Source organism: Terrapene carolina, unplaced genomic scaffold, assembly GCF_002925995.2.
Source record: "Terrapene carolina triunguis isolate 2854851 unplaced genomic scaffold, T_m_triunguis-2.0 Scaffold62, whole genome shotgun sequence".
Classification (NCBI taxonomy): domain Eukaryota; kingdom Metazoa; phylum Chordata; order Testudines; family Emydidae; genus Terrapene; species Terrapene triunguis.
Window position 1 is genome coordinate 28,919,757 of NW_020664413.1, and position 19,509 is coordinate 28,939,265.

The window sequence follows — 19,509 nt, forward strand, 5'->3', positions numbered from 1 at the left end:
GTACATAACAAAAATACCACCAAACCTTAACTATGGTGTTGCAAATGGAGCTGTTAATAACAAATATTTTAAAAGAAAGAGAGAGAGAGAGAGACTGACTGACTCACATGTTTACTTTAGCTTCACAGTATAAATTTTCAGTGGAACATTCTTATTTGTTTGGTTACTAAATGATAAATATAATATAAAAACATATAAATGCACTTTATTGTAATATATTCTACGGGATTCTATGGGAAAACACCTAAGAAGCTCAATGAATTTGGCCTGTTTTTGGTTTGAGGCTAAAACATATGTGGTTTCTTTTGCATACCTGTCTTTAAACCCATACATTCCATCAACAGTGTATTTTGGTTTTAACTAGAATAAAAAGCTTAAAAATCATAAAATAGTTTAAATATGGAATGTTGTTTCATAGCTCTTAATATCAACTTGCATTTTAAAAACCAACAGGAGTTGGTGATTTGCTTTATAAAAACAGCAAAACCAACTAAAAGCTGCAGCTGGTTGTAGTCAACTATGAAGTTATTTTTCAGTGCTGTGGTTTGGGCACTTAAATACTGCACTGTATATATGTGAGGTAGACAGAAAAAAAAAATCACATGTAAAAAGATGGAGAGTGATTCCTTCCTCCTTCCCACAAATCACCCATTTAGGCTTTCGAATCTTCATGTACACAGAGCTGTGAAATAGTCTTCTTAATGCGGAGCGCAGTCAGTCGAGCTGTCCCATTAGCATACCAGCACTCACGCATTATTCTACCCATGATTCGGAGTGCCTTAAGACAAAGAAAAAGAGGTTTATGATTAAAAATCCACTGCTTCGGTGCAGCAATCAATTAAAAATACTCCAATGCCAGGTGTACTTTGAAATAATATTCCAGCAGAAATGACAGAAAAGTTACCTCATTGTTTTGGTTCAGTCAAAGAGAAAAAGAGTACTTTGATATTCAGTGCTGTCAGGTCCATTTCACTAGATTCATCTTAAAAATGCCGCTTTCTTGCACTCAGCAGGGGAGGGGTTTTGAATGGGTATCAGGGGATGCCACACAATGCCCAGCAGTGGGTATTTGTGGGGGGAGCGGGAAAAGGGGTACAAGAGTGCACACAAGGCGGAGGCAGGACTACTCACCTCCCTAAGGCCTGCTGCCTTCCCATATACTAGATGGAGGGGTTCGGGTTAGCGACTGGCTCCAGAGTGACCCAACCTGCACATTTAAGTTCTTTCACGCTTTTCAAAAGCCCCTTGCTTCTGCCAGCTAAAAAGCTAGACATCCAAATCCCATTGAAATACAATAGAAGTCTGGCACCTAATTCCCTTGGGCTACTTTGAAAATCTCAGCCTTAAAGAATACATTTAAATATTCTTCTAAAAATGGGGGGGTGGGGAGGGAACTCACCTCACAACTTTGCCACTGGTTTGGGATATTTGGTCTAAGTTTCTGTTCACAAACTACCCTTCTCATATCTTCTATTGAGGGATCTGAAGGCACAACATCATAATAAGGCAATTGGTACTCCTCAATGATTCCTACAAGAGGAAAAAGAAACGATAATCTCTAACTAGGTTCCATACTAAACATCACTGTCCTTGTGCTCACTCATTTAGATACACCTGTTGAGTTCTGGGATGGAAGAGCCTTACCCCCTTCACCAGAAAACCTTTTGGATTTCAGCAGTAGATAGGCCAAAAAGACTTGGTTGGAGGCAGCCCTGGGAAGAAGCCCACTAAAGATAACAAAGATAACACTAAAGATAACAAAAGATAAGGTGAATGGTCTTGGGTCCTTGGGAGAATGGGGCTCAGGGGTAAAGAAGATCTGGCTGAAGTGGGGAGAGAATGGAGTTTCATCTTCTTGGTTCAGAACCATATAAAATCCAAACTAGTAGAGGTTTCCTTTGTTGCCAACCCTTGCGACCTAAACTCTGCAGAATGTGAGCAGGTCTATTGCATTCCCTGATAATATGAGTCCCTTATTTTCATATTGCCAGCACACAAGTTCATCATCATGGGAGGTTAGTTTTGTGGGTTTTTTCAGATCAAGATTTTGAAAGATAAACTTCCTGCAGATTGGAAACCGATCAGTAGGGAAACTGCATGGGAGGAACTGGTTTTCTAATGAGTTCTACTATATACATTAGTTTCTTTGACAGGGGAAGTGAAAAATAATTTACATATCTGTTTTGTTGCTTTTGATATTTCAGAATAATTAAATCAGCTAGGCATTAACTGCTATTTATTCACTTGTTAACTCTTTCATATCAGTAATTGCTCAACAGGAAATTTTTAAGTCATACAACTCTTTCTCCTTCCACAATCTGGAAAATTCAGTTAAAAATGATGTTCATACATTGTATGAACATATTTCCTTTAAAATTCTTTAAATTATTTTTATCAAGTCTGGAATGCAACACAAAACAGCCAAAAATTTTACCTCCAATTGAGCATCTTCGTGATATCTCCCAGTACACCAGACCAAGAGAGTATATGTCTGCACGTTTGAAGGACTCAAAGATGCTCATGTTCATTACATCATCAAGTATTTCAGGAGCCATGTACCTTTAAAACAAGTTACACACACATGCACAATTTACAAAAGTTCTAACAAAGATTCTAGTATTTGACATGGAGAGGGTTGGGAACAACATGTTGGAGAGCCATCCTCAATTACCATTGACTAGCGTCAGCGTGTCATTGACTAGCGTGTCAAACAAGGGACTTTCTATGATGAAAATCTTTACATGTTGCTAAATGATTAATAGCCATGCAAGTGAGAGAGGTAGGTAGCTACACTGGCCAAAGAGCTTTATTCTATCTCCCTTTATATTCCATCTCAATGCTTATTTTGCTTTTCATTAATAAACTGTGCTCTACAAGACAAACTAATTGAATGTAATGAAATTAGTGTGGAAAAGCACCAAAGACTTGAGAGTGAATGAAAATGAATTCTGACCACAGTAAAGAGTGGAGTAAAGGTAGCAGCTGAGCATGCAGTCAAGGATGCAAACATGTTGCAGTTACTACCCCCAAGAGTGCTGACAGGATGCAATGCGGTTGTCATCACCGTGGGCAGGAGGACCTAAAGATATGTGGGGTGCATAAGGTGGCAGCCCCGCCCGGAGTGCCCTCCTGCAACAGGTTGCGGCATGACAGGCATGTCTGCCTCAGTTTCCCTTTTTTAGAGTCCCTAACTCCACTTCAGGCTCTCTTGCTACACAACCACCCTCCTTAGGGCTGGTTATAACAAATGGTCCAAAATATAAGTCCCAAACATATAGTACATTTCTCATGCTAGTGCAAGCAGTCATTAAAACTCCAGACATCTTGTCTCTTGATGCCCCACATACCACACACAGGCCCCTTTGACCATGGCTGGACTCCCTGTGAGCCCTCTTCTGTCCTTGTACCATGACAGCCACTCCAGGCCTTCAAAATGGAGTACAACCCTGCTCTTCCCAGCAAGTATCCCCACCCACCCCCAGAGAGCCTCTCTGATGGGAGCATCCTTGCCAGGGAAGCATCCCTCACTCGTCCTAGCTCGCTCTTGACTCCAGCCCTGGAGATGTCAGCAGGTAAGCTCTTCCGCTGCTCCCCCACCTTCAGCCCTCTCTGGCCTCGGCTCTAGCTCTCCAGCTTAGAGCCAGCCGGCAGGCAACTCCCCTCTGCTCTGGCTCTTGCCTTCAGCCCTGGCCTGGGGATGCCAGCCAGCAAACCCCTCTTGCTGCTCTTCTTGCCTCCAGCCTTCCCCCAGGAAACACCTTCTGCTTCCTTCTGGGACCTTCCACAGACATCTCTCCCATGCCCTTGACTCCCACTTAGGCATCTCTGATTCACCAGGTCTCTTTTCTCCTTGCTCTACACCCAGGTGCCCTCTTAGCCCTGGCCAAATTGCAGTGTGCTGATAAGGCACAAGTGCACAGGCCCAGCTCCCACTTAAAGGACCAATGTCACCCTGTGATAAGGTGTTTAACAACTAGTCTTTCATCTGACTAGCTTTAGTATTCATATTAACCAGATACTTAAAGCTCCCCTTCCCCCCCCCCCCCCCCCCGATTTGAAAGTATCTTCTTTCCTTATTGGTCCTTTTGGTCAGGTGCCAACCAGGTTATTTGAGCTTCTTAACCCCTTACAGGTAAAGGAGGGATTTTATGCTACTCTTAGCTGTATATTTATGACAGCATGCCTGCTTCATACAGTACTCAGAAATTGCACAGAAATGGAAATCACACTGAAAAGATATTCCCTAATATTTATGGAAAAATACTTATCTTGTCTATTTAAAATGTCTTACCTCTTTGTTCCCACTCTAGGATTCTGAGGTATGTCAATTGTGTTCAATACAGCATCATGTCTCACAGCAAGTCCTAAATCTGCAATGGCACAGGTTTCATTTTTTTTCACTAAGATGTTCTTAGATTTCAGATCTCTGTGTGCAATAGCTGGTTTGCCTGTTAAGACAAAAAGGCAACTAAAAGCATTAATGTGAATCTTAAAACATAGCTTGTTTACTGACATCCCCCATCTCAACATAGAAAAATTAGGGCTGTATTTAGCACAAAATAGAGTTTCTGGATGTGTGCCAATGCTAACCAGAGGAGCCTAACGAAGGCATCTTTTGTTCATACATTTCCTTTATTCCCAAACTGTAGTCATGTTTCAAGAACCAAAAATATCTTGTTCTCCATGCTTCTATTCTACTCAGCTATGCATTGGCTAGTGCATGCCTCTTATATCCCAGGTTCTCCAATGGACATGTAAAAAAAACTAGTCAACACAGGAGAATCCCCTGGATTCTGTGGCACTCCAGTGGAGTGGACTGGAGAACTTGTGGGAGCTTCAGATAAATAAAAACCTCCGTTGTATAATTTAATTAAAATGATGACAATGAAATGAAAATGAAAATCAGTATAATATTCCTTACACTGTTTGAAATTAAATTCAATTAATTTTATGCCACTCGAAAATTTGCAGAATTTGTACTGCTAGATGTTTTGGCAGCTGTGTAGACTGCAAGCACCACTAAAAATATAATGTGTCTTACTCTCTATTTATAAAGCACCGTCTACATTTAGGGTTCTATTTAATTTATTTTACAATCTTTAAAGACAGCTACTAAGATACCAAACTGTTTGTAAAAGAAGTCTTTACCATTCCTTCTGACTAATAAGCTAAAGCATTTTTGTAAATACCACCCAAAGTTTCCACTCATATTTCCTAAAAAGGATATATGAAAGAGAAATACAAATACCTTGTGTACCAACTATCTCCATATGAAGGTGTGCTAGACCACTAGCTATTGAAAGTGCCAGCTTAATCAGACTATCAATGGTCACCGCATTTCTGTTTAAATAATCAAATAAGGAGCCTTGCTCGTGGTATTCAGATACAAGCCACAGTTGAGTCCAAGTTCCGTTATCTACCAAAAGAAAATAATCTTATTTAACATTGTAAAGAACTAGCCCCATATAGATAGATAGATAGATAGATAGACAGACAGACAGACAGACAGACAAAAGGATCCGAATTTTCAAGGTGAGTGGATTTAAAAAAAACCAACCACACCTCTTTAATCACTCTTTTTTTAGCCCCCATGCCACAGAAGTGGTTTCAATTCCAGAATTTCAAAGTGGATATGCACACCCACGAAGGGAGGCTGCACTGCATCCATTTTGCATTGTGTATCTGGTACGTTACACAGCACAGAGATCCCAACAGATTAATGGCCAGAGTTTCATAAGTGCTTAGCACTAGTCTTTCCACTGAGAACAACGGGAGCTTCTGGAAGCTAAGTCCTTTTGAATATATGGCCACCAAAAATGAGTGGTGCTCTGTTTCCCCTCACAAGAGCTGGTGACAGTACCAAAAACCAGAGAACCAAAGGAAATGCAGCTCATCGTTCTGCAGTGATAGCAAGATCACCATCAACTCTTGTAGCTCTTGGAATGTAAAAAACATTAGTTCATCTTTAAAGGTTTTTGTACAGCAATCCTGAATTTCAAGACATTCTCATATCATACTTTACTTCCTTGGCTGTATTGCCATATTTAGTTCTTTTCCTGCTATGAAGGTATCTATATAAAGTGATCTATTTTTATAGATGTATGGCTTAAAGTGAAAGGTATAAAGCATTGATGCAGCTTGATTATCAAGTTGATAGCATAAATAAATAGTCAATCTTTCAGTAATATTTTACCAAGCATTATTCTAATTAATGAACTACCTGATAGATATAGGACTCATTTAAACTTTCACTTAAATCAGTGAGGCCCTGATCCCACACTGAACTCCATTCAAACAGACCCCTGCATCTGTGCAGAGCCTCAAGGCTCCATGCAGATACAGAGGTCTGCTTAACACAGGACTGCAGCCTAAAAATTGTAAACTGATCTCACAATCCTAATGATCAGATTTAAAATTAATTTTCCTAATCAGCTCCTCAAATCATTAAAAACACATCCCTGTGTTTTAGCAAATTAGAGCAGAGGTTGTGGAAAAATCAATTTCATTGGGCTGCCATAGTGCAGAGAACAAACATTGTGAAACTATGTTTGGAAATACTATATACCCTTGTTATCAGCAGCAATGAAACCCAGGATGTTTTCATGTCTCAGCATAATTGTCTGATAGATTTCTGCCTCACGAAACCAAGACCTTTCATCCCTCGAGGAGAAGATTTTCACAGCTACATCTTCCCCACACCATTTTCCACGCCAGACTTCACCAAATCGGCCTTTTCCTACTATTTCTTGAAGAACAATTGTTCTTGCAATTGTTCTTTGGACCAGTAGAGGTAAACCTAATGAACAGAATGAGGATACTTGTAAAAGAGTGCATTAGCAATTATTATTAAATTCAAATTAAAAACATATATTCTAATATGTTGTAATTACCATGGCCTTACAAGTAACATACACACACTTTCTTGTGACTATTTTTTCCAATTCTGACTAACAAAAGTGGATAAACATAGATGGCATGAATTATGCACAATCCTTGTCAGAGTGAGGGATTGTAAGTCTACCTCTGAAACATTCCTTGAACTGTATGTATATTGTTATGGTTCTTTATGATTTTTCAGTTGAATCTTTAGTATAAGAATGTGAGCAACCTTCCACATATGGACATAGGGATAAGCATGACTTCTTGCTCTAAACTATCCTAGCGATGTTACTAACTCCAGACATCCACATGCTGAAGCAGCAGTGAAGCAGCATGCTGATGCAGTAAATCATTTGGCTCAAAAATAAGTAAAGCTGGTCAGTAATATTTCAATCAAACGGCTTTTCAGCAGAAAACACTGATTTGTTGATACCTAAACTTTTCATGGATACATACCAGCTGCAACAAAATGTTCACAGAGAAAGGTTTCTCATGTCCGGGATGGAATTTCTCATCAAAAACCAGAGAGAACGGTTCAAGTCTCTGCTCTGCCTCATTTAGAGTAGGGACTTAAACCTGCCTTTTCAACATCCCTAGTGAGTGCCCTAACCACCAACCTGATGGCTATTCTGGAGATGGGGCTTGTCTGCCTGCCTGCCTCATTTTTCACAAAAATCTTCAAAAAGGTCTTGGTTGTGTCCTGGTGGGGAAAAGGAAAATTTTCTCTCTCCAGCAGCCTCCAGTGCCAGTCTCCCCTACAAAACTCCATCTCCCAACTTTCTCCCCCTGTCACTCTGGCATGTCCAGCTCTTGTCCCCCCTGTATTCAGATCAAGCAGCTTCCTCCTCCATGTTGCCTGGGCCTAGTAGGGAAGTCATTGAGAGCAAAAGAGAAACAGTCTTCCTGCTCTCAGTGCAGGTGCCCAGACCAGCATGGCCTGCAACATATCCCAAAACTGCAACTGCAGGGAAAGTCCTGCTTGGCCACAGAGGATAGCATGCTCGGTGACACACAATCTCCTGAGAATTTAGTAGCTAAAATCTAAGTCTCTGAGTATGTGCAAATTACAATTTTAACTTAGCTAAATGAGGATGGATTTTGAAGGGGATGGAAAAGGCATGTCCCTCACATAAAGGCCATGTCCCTGCCAAATTTTAAGTCCCTGCTACAAACTGGAGGGTGGGAAGAAGGGGGCTAGAGCTTTCAAAATAAAATAAAATAAAATAAAATAAATAAAGAGGGCCACATTTTAAAAAAAAAAACATGGGCAAAACCATGTATTTTTCCCTAGCCGCCTTCTTGGAAATGGCTGAACCATTTTGGCTACAATTTTCCAATAAATCAGCCTGAATGGATACCCAGATACCCAACATGGAAAATTTCAGCCTAAAATTATTAAAATTGAGCAAAAGCTATAAGCAACCAAAAACTGGGTCTTATAATGGGAAGAGTCGGGCTACCTTAATAATAGGAGGTGCTACCTGTCCCGCCTATAATAAAAGAATGAAAAACTGGTTTTATTTTGGAGCTAGAATTAAGCAGTTTTAGTAATCTAAAGCTATATTTATTTCAACACAGTTTTGGTTGTTTTGCTCAAGAAACACCCAATAATCACCATCATGAGACTGACCTTTGAATTTAGGACATTTATCCTTGATAAACATAAACATGCATACAAAAAGAAGAAGCTTACAAAGTACCTTTAAATTCTATTATTGTTTGGATCATCTAACGGTGACTCCTGCTTCACTTGGTTTATTGTCAGATTTCTCTTGAATTATCAAAAAAATCCACTCTCTTCTGGCAGCATTAATCCAACTAACCTCAACGAAAAACTATATTTTTGTAGGAAGTACACATAAGAATGCTTCTAATGTGTTAATACATTTTGTACCAAGTATTCCAATCTTTCCATAGGAATAGTATCAAAGGCCTGTTCTTAGAAACAGTGACATTTAGGTTTAAACAACTGTAATTTTTAACTTGGTTCAGATTATCTTTCTTCTGGCTGTTCCCTGTTACCCCTGTATCCCACTCTTACGCCATAACAGCTGTGGCCTTACCTACACACAAGATTTGCCCCCCATTACAGCCATGAGTGGGCAGCTACTGAAGAACACCCTATAATATGAATAAGCAAAAGCACTATTTGTTTGAAACCGTGCTAAGCTGCACCAGTGTATGTTGTGGTTTTCTCTCTGTTAGGGGTTTGCAATAATAGTTACACAACTAACTAGCCAAAGATGGCTGTAACTGTGACAAATCCCCAATGTAGACAAGGCATAAGTCTATTGACTGCACTCAACAAAGAGCTGTCTAAAATATATGTTTTATTAATTCTGGTTTTCTTAAGCACTGTTTATTTTCAATTCTAAATAAACCATTCTAGTTACAGAAATCTGGCCCATACAGCCAAGAGCCCAATATGATAATTATGAAGTATGGAGTTTGCATTGTGGCATCTTTTCATATCACTTTAACTTAACAAGATCCCCACATCAGTTGACTCATCATACCATGCAATTACCCTGATGAACATGAAAATCTCTTTAGGCAATACTTTGTCTTGACAAACTCCTAAAGCTATGACACAAATTTCTTTCCATAAGGCAACACATTTCACGCAGTGGGCACAGTTTTTTAATCTCTTTATCATGAGAAAGATACTATAGGTTCTAGTAGTACTTCCCATTCTAAGTGTTAGGAATACCCACACAAACCAATAGTACTGTACTTGACAGTGGAAACTTTAACTGCCATCACTTCGCCTATTGAACTAAGAAAACTGAACAAAATGTTGTGATTCTGTTCTCCTGGCTATTCATTAATAAATATAGAAGTTTTAGTGTGCTTAGGAGTGCATACATACCAGATCCAGACCCAGATGTTGTCATATCATAAATAAGATCTTTAAGAGTTTTTCCAGAGTTTACAAGGTTGCACTCAGATAGAGGTTCTTCAATATTTTGTCGCTTCTTCTTTCCGAATGTACAATGACGGCCTTGACATGTATATACAATCAGCATTACAGCTATAGACAAGATACAAACTGGCACAGTAACTATCACTGTCAACACCACAGGTCCTAGGTTTGGTCTCCTTGAAGATTCTGAAGCTTTTAAAAAAAATACATTACAACAAATCAATATACAGTATATTGTAAATGTTTTAAAATTTTACTTTTAAGGCATTACCCAAAATACACTGAAGTCAATAGGAATGTCTTTCCAAATTACTGAATACACAATGGACTGTGGGTAAAAGCCCTACTTTCTGTGGGTATGTCTACACTTCAGTGGAAGCCCAGGGTTCAAACTCAGGTTCAGACCTAACCCTCCTTCTGTCTACACACAAATTACACTGACCCAGGGCACAGACCCAGGGTCCTAGGACTCCATAAGGATGGAGAGCCAGAGCTTAAGTCAAGCCCTATTGCTTTGCAGTGTAGATGCAGCCCCACTGGACTCGTGTTCTGGGAGTCTACCAACAGTATCCCACAGTCCTGCTGGCTGACTTTTTTGGTCCTCTGGACACTCAAGTTTGGTGGACAGTCAAGTTCTCCTACATTGCACTGCACACAAAAAGGACTAGAGCAGTCACATTTTGGGAGGGCACTAGAAAGTCTTGGAAATGGGTGGCTAGACTCAGGCCTGCATAATGCAGTGTAGACACTGCAACCCCAGGATGGGACCCAGGGTTCAACAATTCCTGACATGGGATAACTTGAGTTCTACTAAGCCGAGGTTTACATTGCACTGTAGACTTATATCCTATAGTTACATCATCACAGGTTAATGTACATTCACATGTAAGGGGGCAGAAAAGTTTATATTAAATTACCGTCACCCATGAGGTAAAAAGTAAGGTGAAATTTAATCTCTCTCCCCAAACACTATTTCCATCTCCTATTTTGGATCAATGTATTAATCATTTTTACTCCAGGAAAATATGTATCTGTTCTCTAATTTACTCAGAATCAGTGCAAATACTACTCTGGTTTCAAAAAAAAAAAAAAAAAAAAAAAAAAATCCAGTTCCAAATACAGAGGCAATGTCACAATTTTGCACCTTCATAGGTTGTAGTTGTAACTCTAGAATTATATAAATTCTGGTAACCACAGTAAAAAAATCACTGCAGCATGTGTGTGCAAGCCAGCTGTACAGAATACTCTCAACAGCAAAATTCTCACCCTGATTCCCCGCAAAGCCCTTTAATGTAGTGGCCAATTCTGACCTTGGATGTATTTACACAACTCCCTTCCAAATCAATGAGATGCACCTAGCAGTAGAATGTGTCACACGGAGTATGTCTACACTGCAAATACCTTGCAGGTTACTAAAGCCTGGACTCCAGCCAGAGGCTGAACATCTACACTGCAATTAAACAGCCCCTTAGCCTAAACCCCAGGCGCCAGATTCAGCTGGCATGGTTCAGCTGCAGGAGTCTAATTGCAGTGTAGACATACCCTAAGCATTCAGATACTGTGAAATTTATCTCAGAGCAAAAGACTGCACCAAGCACTCAATGAAAGATGCAATTTACAGGCTGTTGTAATATACTCTAGCTACTAAGCACTGTTCTTATAACTTCTAAGAGCCTGCAGATTGGTAGGCTTTATAAACTTACGCCTTTATAAATTCCTTACAATAGTCACAGAAAAAAATCTCACCAAAATAAAAGTTCAAGATATTGCATCTATGATAATCTTTAGACTTGCACATAATTTTGTACATGAGAGAAAAAGCAATCCTATCATGAGAAGTTGCAAACACAGACTATATGTTCACAAGAGGAAAATGTTATACATGCTACTGTAGTGTATATATAATCTTCATAACAATATTTAGAATACAGTTAAAACTTATAAACTGCACGTTTTCATGAATGCAACACAAATATGGAGAGACCAAAGTGTTATAGGCCAACTTACTTTTCAAAGTACAAGAAGTCTAGAAAATACCTTGCTACAGTTACACCTACTACCCTAAATCTAGCAAATTACTTACTTGCAGCAAAGTTTAGTCAACAGCTCAGCTTTTGTAAACAATGTTATCATAGATAAGCTAATCGCTGAATTGCAGAAGCAAAGCACTGATCAGACCCCCAGAGATAGAATTTGACAAAGAGCACTGAATGAACCAGTATCTTAAGGCCTTACCCATTTAATGAATTTATACCATTTAAAGTTTTAGAGACAAAAGTCTTGATCTCAGTTTATGAAAATGTTAAGGTACACATACAGTACAGTCCAAATTATACTTCAGGGTTTCAGGATACAGTATTTCCAAAATCTTGGGATAAAGGGGAAGAGATGAAGATAGAGGGAGATAATGGCTGGCCCACTTTGAAAAATATATAATATCTATATTGTATGTAGCTATGAGAGAGACAAAGGTAAGTTATAAAGCTTTTTGAATCTTAACATCTATCATTAAATAATTCTCTGATCACCCATAATTTCCCACAACTGTGAAAACTGATAAAAATAGAAAAAATATTTTAAACCCATAGTTTTGTAGGACTGAAAATTTAAAGAGAGAAAAATCTTTTAAAATGCTTAATAAACCTCTATATTATCAGTCAAAATTATAAAATAAAAATAAAAATTGAATTCTGCCAACTACACGCAATTGCATCCACACTGACGAGGGAGTGCGAAAGTTACCAGTATAGTTAAAGTGATACAATTTTCTAGTGCAGACAAGCCCTTATTCTCTTCTGCTTGTTGCGTCAGAGAGAAATTAAACTAGCCTCTGCCGCCAACCAGGAAGCAGGGGATAGGAAGTGCAAAATTCAGTCTGTTATTAATTTAATGATTGGCAGGAGCGCTGCCAGCTTTTCTGCTGCCCTAGGCGGCGGAAGGTCCCGCCCTGAAATGCCGCCCTCCACAGAGGCAGCGGAGGGTCCCGCCGCCGAAATACCGCCGCGGTCGCCGCCCCCCAAATTGTAGCGCCCTAGGCGACCACCTAGGTCGCCTAATGGGTTGCGCTGGCCCTGATGATTGGTTAATTATTTTAACCAATGTAAGCCCAAACACACAGTGAATCTATCAGACAGGTCCTAAGAAAAAGAGCACAGTGGGTCTGAACTCACACAAATGGGACAAATAATACAAAAACTTTCAAAATATGTGTGAAAACAAAAAGGCACAATCAGCAATTCTAACCTAAATGGACAAAATAAATGTGTAATGCTAATCTCTTCAGGAACATAAGAAAAGGATTTTCTTCTTAACTATTTAAAGCCATCAAGTGAACATTAATCAAAAAGTTTAGCAACCCTTATTTAAAACAATCAACTACTTACTATATAAAAAGAAACTGTCTCTAAATTAATATGTATGAAACAGAGCAGCTGCCTAATGATTTCAAACTACAGTACGAGGCATCTTCCAACTTTTATTAAAGGGTATTTTTAAGCAACAGAAGAGAATGCTATTTTAATATTAAACAGTTGACAATACATAATTTTTATTCTTATACTTTACAAAGTTTACTTGTTTTTAATATCTATAATGTACCTTTGGAGAATGTCCACAAAACCCTGAGGACTACAGGATTGGGCCCCAAATTTCAATATATGCAATATATCAATTAATTAAAGTTAATCAATCCAAAGCAGCGGTTCCCAAACTGGGGTTCGTGAACCCCTGGGGGTTCGCGAAATGTTACAGGGGGTTCTCGTGAAAAAAAATTCCTAAATGGTGGACAGAGCTGTCCCTAGGGACAGGGACAACTTGGGGTCAGCAGCCTAGAGCCCCTGGACTTCCAAGAGCTAAGCAGATCAAAGCAAGCATATCTATCACGCTGAGGAGATTTAAACTTCAAGACTCCTTATAAGAAATGGAAAGGGAGGTGGATATTTTTTGCTATTTTTAAAATTAAATAGACAGCTAGTATTGTTTTTAAAATTACTATGAAGAACAAGTTTAAGCTTTGTTGTAACGTGCGTTGTTTGCCTGGACTGCTCAAGACCTGAATGCTTGTGTAGGAGGAACTCTTTGAGTTGGCTTCTTAAATACCTTCATGCTGTTTCACATCTGATACTCCTTGATGAAACATAGGAGCCTTGTCTTATAAGAGGCTTATTCAAAATGATACAAGTGACAAAAGTGAGATCTTGGAAGAGTGTTGCCATTTTCATAAAGTAATAAAAACACTGTAATGATAAATAATAAATAATAATAATAATAATAGCGTGTAACAAGCTTGTCATAAAAACAAATTTTATATTTCCAAGATCACTGCTTTTATAATTTATACCCAAGTAAAGGAGAAAATCCCTGGAAATATTCATTTTTAGGAGGGGGGTTACGAGACTTGACATTTTAGTGAAAGGAGTTCACAGGTTGTTAAAGTTTTGGAACCACTGATCCAAAGCATTGGCTGCATGTACAAAAAGTTCATTAAAAAATCCATGCAACACAAACTAACAGTCCACAAATAATAGCCTTCCAACCCCCCACCTCATGCTCACACATTCCCCATCTCATTCTGTGTATTGAGAGTAAACTAAGTAAAAGATAAAATCTCAGGAAACTCAACACAAATGGGTCCACTGGAGCCATAGCTAGAAGTTTATCAGAAGAGCAAAAGAACTACTAAATCAGCTCTTTGTCCCCAAAACCAACTCCTCACTGTTCCTTGAAACAATTGGACTTCTGGAAGTTCCTTGGAATGAGAAATAGGACCCTATAAGAAATGCAGTAAATACAGTCACAACATTGCTGGGACTGGATATTTCATGGGATCATCCATACATCAGTACATAAAGAGCAGGAGCATTCCCTACAGTATTCCATCAAGACAGACAATTAGAAAACTAGACTAATGGCACATCTACCCTGCAATAAAACACTAGCGGCATGGCTGGCCAACGTCAGCTGACTTGGGCTCGCAAGGCTTGGACTGTGGGTCTAAAAATTGCATCTACGGGATCAAATTGGTTTTCCAGAAACCAGCGGACAAAGAAAGAGCTTTTGACATAGAAAAGCTGTGTTTAAACTGACTCAAGGGCTCCCTTCTAATCCAGCAAATGGACAGAACCTTCTGGTCTAAGGGGCGTTCCAACCTTTGCCGAAGGGTTGAGAAGATTTTGACCTACTAGAGCCCCATAAGACTCAGGGCTAGCTCTAGGCACCAGCAAAACAAGCTGGTACTTGGGGCGGCACATTTTTAGGGGCGGCATGGATGGCGCCAGAATGCCGCCCCTAAAAACGTGCCCCGGCCGCCCTAGCTCACCTCCACTGCTGCTGCCGCTCGCGCGCCGCTGGGAGAGAGGGGGAGATCCCGAGCGGCCGCAGCGCGCGAAACAGCTGATTCGCGCGCCGCTGCTCCCCCTCCCTCCCAGACTTGAGAGCCTGGGATGGAGGGGGAGACTCCGAGTGGCCGCGGCGCGCGCGCCGCTTCTCCCCCTCCCTCCCTCCCTCCTAGGCTTGAGAGCCTGGGGGGAGGAGGCAGGGCTGGGGATTTGGGGAAGGGGCGGAGTTGAGGCAGGGCCGGGGGTGGGATAAGAAAAAAATGGGGGGGGGGGCGGCCAAAATTGTTTTTGCTTGGGGCAGCAAAAATCCTAGAGCCGGTCCTGATAAGACTGAAGGGTGACTCCTCATATGTTTAATGTGTGTGTTTAAATCTGTTTATTGTTTTTATTATGTAGTCTCTGAAATGCTTTTACCTTAAAAAAGAATAAATGTGCTTGCTTAGCAAGAGCTGTGTGGTAACTTGTAACTGCTGGCAATACACTGCTCATAGACCTTGGAGAGAAAACTGCACACAGGCTCTGGCTCATAAGCAGACTGGTTTGCTAGGGATAAAACTCCCGGTAAGATGGGAGTGGAACAAGGTTTCCTGCCCAGAGACAGGTGATGGCTGGAACTCTTAGCTCTATCTGGGCACTCCTAGAGTGAACCGCAAAGGTGGTGATACAGGTGCAGTTACCCTGAAATTGTGACACTATTGTTATTTTAATCTCATCCAATAAATCCTCGTTATTCTATTCCTGAATTGTAGTACCCGAGATACAGGGCAGAAAATGTAATTTCTACAAAAAGTCTGTCCCAAGCACAAAGTCTAGATAGATATCCTGTCTCCCTTCAGTGCTTTGATGTCAAGCAACAAAGTGCACATGAAAGCTGTCAATTTTTTCTTCACTCTTTCTCCCAGTTTTCCCCCTCTTTGAAGCTGGAATCCCAGAAACATGTCTGGGGAAGAACAAACTAAATCTTTAAAAGTAGAGTCTGTATCTCATCATATGTATGAGTTTGTCACCAAATCATAAATGAATAACATTACAAGCTGCATATATTGCCTAAGACCAATCTATCCTATTACTATGAACACAAGTATATTAAGTTAGGAAATACTAATATTGCTTACCATGCCAATAAAGTTATTGGCTTTTTCTTTATTGTCATCATGGAAAAGGGCAAGCCAGTCAATTTTGCACCTGGGCAGATAAAGTTTCATGACAATTTTGCAAGCCTGTACACAACTCTGTGCATGAGTTTCTCCATCTGTAAACTGGGGATAATGGTGTTTACCCAGCAGCTTGTCACTTGGAAACAGCGCCCACTGGACACACTGGGGGAAAATATCATGGGTGCAGCTTGCCCCTGAACCACAGCAGCATGAGAAGTTACCTAAGCCTTGTCTCAGTTAATATTTCAAGTCTATTTGATGATAGGGAAAATGGGTTTTATTCAGTGAACACATCTCTAAGTACGATCAGTCCATGATTTGGTGACATATTTAGTACATTTGAGATGCACATTACATGGTTTCTCTTTCCTTTCTCCCATGTCACAGATTTTTTTCTTCCTCAATTGTACATCAACCTGGGCAAAAGTCTCTCCAAATTATACAATAGCCTAGTAGCTGTACATCAGCTACTGCAAAGTTGGAATATGACCTGATAAAGTAGGAAGGTCAGCCACCTATTAACTGAGTTTGCAAGCTGGGGGTGGGGGGTGGGAACACCTCACAGATTTTATTAGCAACTCCTCAAAATAACCAGTTACACACTGAAAGTACATAGATCCATTTCCCCTACTAGAAATAGAAGCAAAAGAAGACCCATCAGGAAGCAGTGTACCAAGATTTGTTTGGACTTTACCTATTGGCAGAGAAAGGTCAACTCAAGTCACAGATTTGTGCAGGAAACACTAGAATTAAAAATATTAAGCAGAAGCAAAAAACTCCAAGCAATATAAAAACCTAGACAATACTGATCAATGCAAATTAATTTTGCACTCTATTAACATTAACCCAGAGCAAATTTTATAAAGGGATATAAATCAAGTCACTGCCAGGAGCTGTTATTTTGTCAAAATTTAGCTATCCAGACTGTGTTTGTGTTTGCATATTTTTATTGTCGCACCTTTCCACTTCCTCAGATGCAAAATAAGAATTATTAGTCTTGGCTCATGTAAGAAAATCAAGTTGTCTGTCTCAGCCAAAAGGAGGGAAAACAATGAGAGAATTGACAGAAAGATTCTGTTGTTGAACAGTACATGCTGTCATTTATGCTTTTACTAAGGAAATTCATGAACAGACAAATTGCACAAAGTAAACAAACTGCCTTCTGGTAAGAATCCCTCATGACACCTCTGTCAACAGTTAACACAAACTTTTTAAAAAACCACTTTTGACATATGCAGAACATGAGCTTTTGCTTTAGGAAGTATGGCATACCCAGATTATCAGTCAAAACTTGTTCTTCCTACTGAACTAATCTTACATTTGTGGGCAACGTTTATACATTTCTTGTGCTCTGCTTTAAAAATTTTTGTATAATGAGAATTTTTCCCCCCCCCCATCCACCTTGATCTGAAAACATACCCATCTATGTGTTTGTGAATTTGCATGGTTACAAGCAGGGCTATAATTTCAAAGAACACATTTTAAATTTTCCATAAAGTGTAATTAAGCATGACATTGTGCACACAAATATTTGCATGCAGTAAATGCCAAATGCCAATGGAAATAAGGTCTTGTGGATGCACAAGCTGGGAACTAAATCACACTGGCAAACCATTAAACTATCCCCAGTTTTGTTTTTTTATTTTAACACTGTGTTCATAATTTCACAGTGATGACAGATTGATCACTAACACGTGCCTGCTCCTGATTGTGCTCTCATTTGCACTAATGCAAACAGCTTCTTTTCCCCACTCATTTAATCAATGGCCTTCATAGTCAAAAAGAAAATTAGTAGCAGACAATGGCCAATTCCTATTGATGCTGTGACCAAAATGTTAATTATCTTCAAATATATTAACTTCTCACCAAACTCCCTTTAAACCTCTCACAAGTATTCGTAAATTTTCAGCCAAATGTTTTGCAACTACTTGTTCTTCAGAGTTAAAGTTCTACTCTTTCAGCAGTGTAGGTTCTGCTGTGCTCATGGGAGTAAAGACCAGTAATGTTTATTTTAGTCATGGAGGCAAAACAGATATTGTTTTGCATTCAGAGGTCTGCAGATCTGCTGAGTAAGAAGAAGCTATTTTACACAGTAACTGCCAGTGGTCTCAATGTGCCATTATGGCAGCTGGAAATAGCCAAGATTCAGGGAAACTCCAGCAACATCCTTCCCCTGAGCACACTCATATCAGCTGCAGGAACATGGTTGGCACAAAAGCCATTATCCTGGCTCTTAGACAAGCCTGGGAGCTTAAATTTGTAACTTTGTTAGACACTAAAAACTATGGTCTTAATAAAGACACTGGTTTAATGACTTATTATAACAATTTGAAACCCACTAACCCCCGCCATTTTTGTCCTATGACTACAGGGATGTTAATGGGCCACTTTACCTTGAATGGTCCCTTAGGATATGCCTACACAGCAAAGAAAAACCTGCAGCTGGCCTGTGCCAGCAGACAAAGGCTCGCAGCGCTTGGACTGTGGAGCTGTCCTGAGCCCAGAAGCCTACACAGCAAAGAAATAGCCCCACTGTATGAGCCCTGCAAGGCAAAGTCGGCTGGCACAGGCCAGCTGTGGGTTTTTCTTTGCTGTGTGGACATACCCTTAGAATACATGCTAAGTACTTATGCTAAACTATCTGCTTGATCTTGTATTTAGCTGTGACACTCTAAGGACCGTTCCCAGACCTGAGAAAGAACTCTCAGCTCGAAAGCTTGTCTCTCTCACCAACAAAAGTTGGTCCAATAAGAGATATTGCCTCACCCACCTTGTGTCTCTAATATTTCCAGGGACAGACACACCAGCTTCGGGGACACTTTGCACCAGAAATATAGGGCAAAGCAACCCTAAGGGATCCAGAGTTTGGGGCCTACAAATCCAGTAATTTCCAAGAAACCTGCTTTCACTTGGACCTAGACAATGTTTGTCCTGTAATATGAATAATATGTAAAAGGACTGTCAGAAAAGATTAGCAATCAAGTAACCTTGGCACTTCTGCAGTTCCATCTAGCATGAACTCTCCCAAATGTGTAGGGCAAAGGGCTCAGTTTTTAGCCCAAGCAGATTACCCTCACTGCTAACAGTAATAGGAAACCAAATGTTTTGCAACTACCCGTTCAAATGTTGGAAAGACACAAAGCTATAGAAAGCACATCTATGAATAGATTGTTAAATTTGTTCCATTTTTCCAATAGCTGCACATTTTATTAAA

The 19,509-nt window shown here is 39.9% G+C and overlaps 1 protein-coding gene across 1 annotated transcript in view; it reads right to left on the reverse strand.

Moving 5' to 3' along the window:
- Nucleotides 1-470: 470 nt before the first annotated feature.
- ACVR1C (activin A receptor type 1C) overlaps nucleotides 471-19,509 on the reverse strand; it is a 42,403-nt gene continuing 23,364 nt past the window's right edge. Inside the window, exons 3-9 of the mRNA XM_024218964.1 lie at nucleotides 9,749-9,994; nucleotides 6,566-6,796; nucleotides 5,249-5,416; nucleotides 4,292-4,448; nucleotides 2,435-2,559; nucleotides 1,400-1,530; nucleotides 471-778 (exon numbers count right to left, since the gene is read on the reverse strand). Of these exons, the coding sequence (XP_024074732.1) occupies nucleotides 653-778; nucleotides 1,400-1,530; nucleotides 2,435-2,559; nucleotides 4,292-4,448; nucleotides 5,249-5,416; nucleotides 6,566-6,796; nucleotides 9,749-9,994 (1,184 nt within the window). The 3' untranslated portion in view covers nucleotides 471-652. The remainder of the gene's footprint in view (nucleotides 779-1,399; nucleotides 1,531-2,434; nucleotides 2,560-4,291; nucleotides 4,449-5,248; nucleotides 5,417-6,565; nucleotides 6,797-9,748; nucleotides 9,995-19,509) is intronic.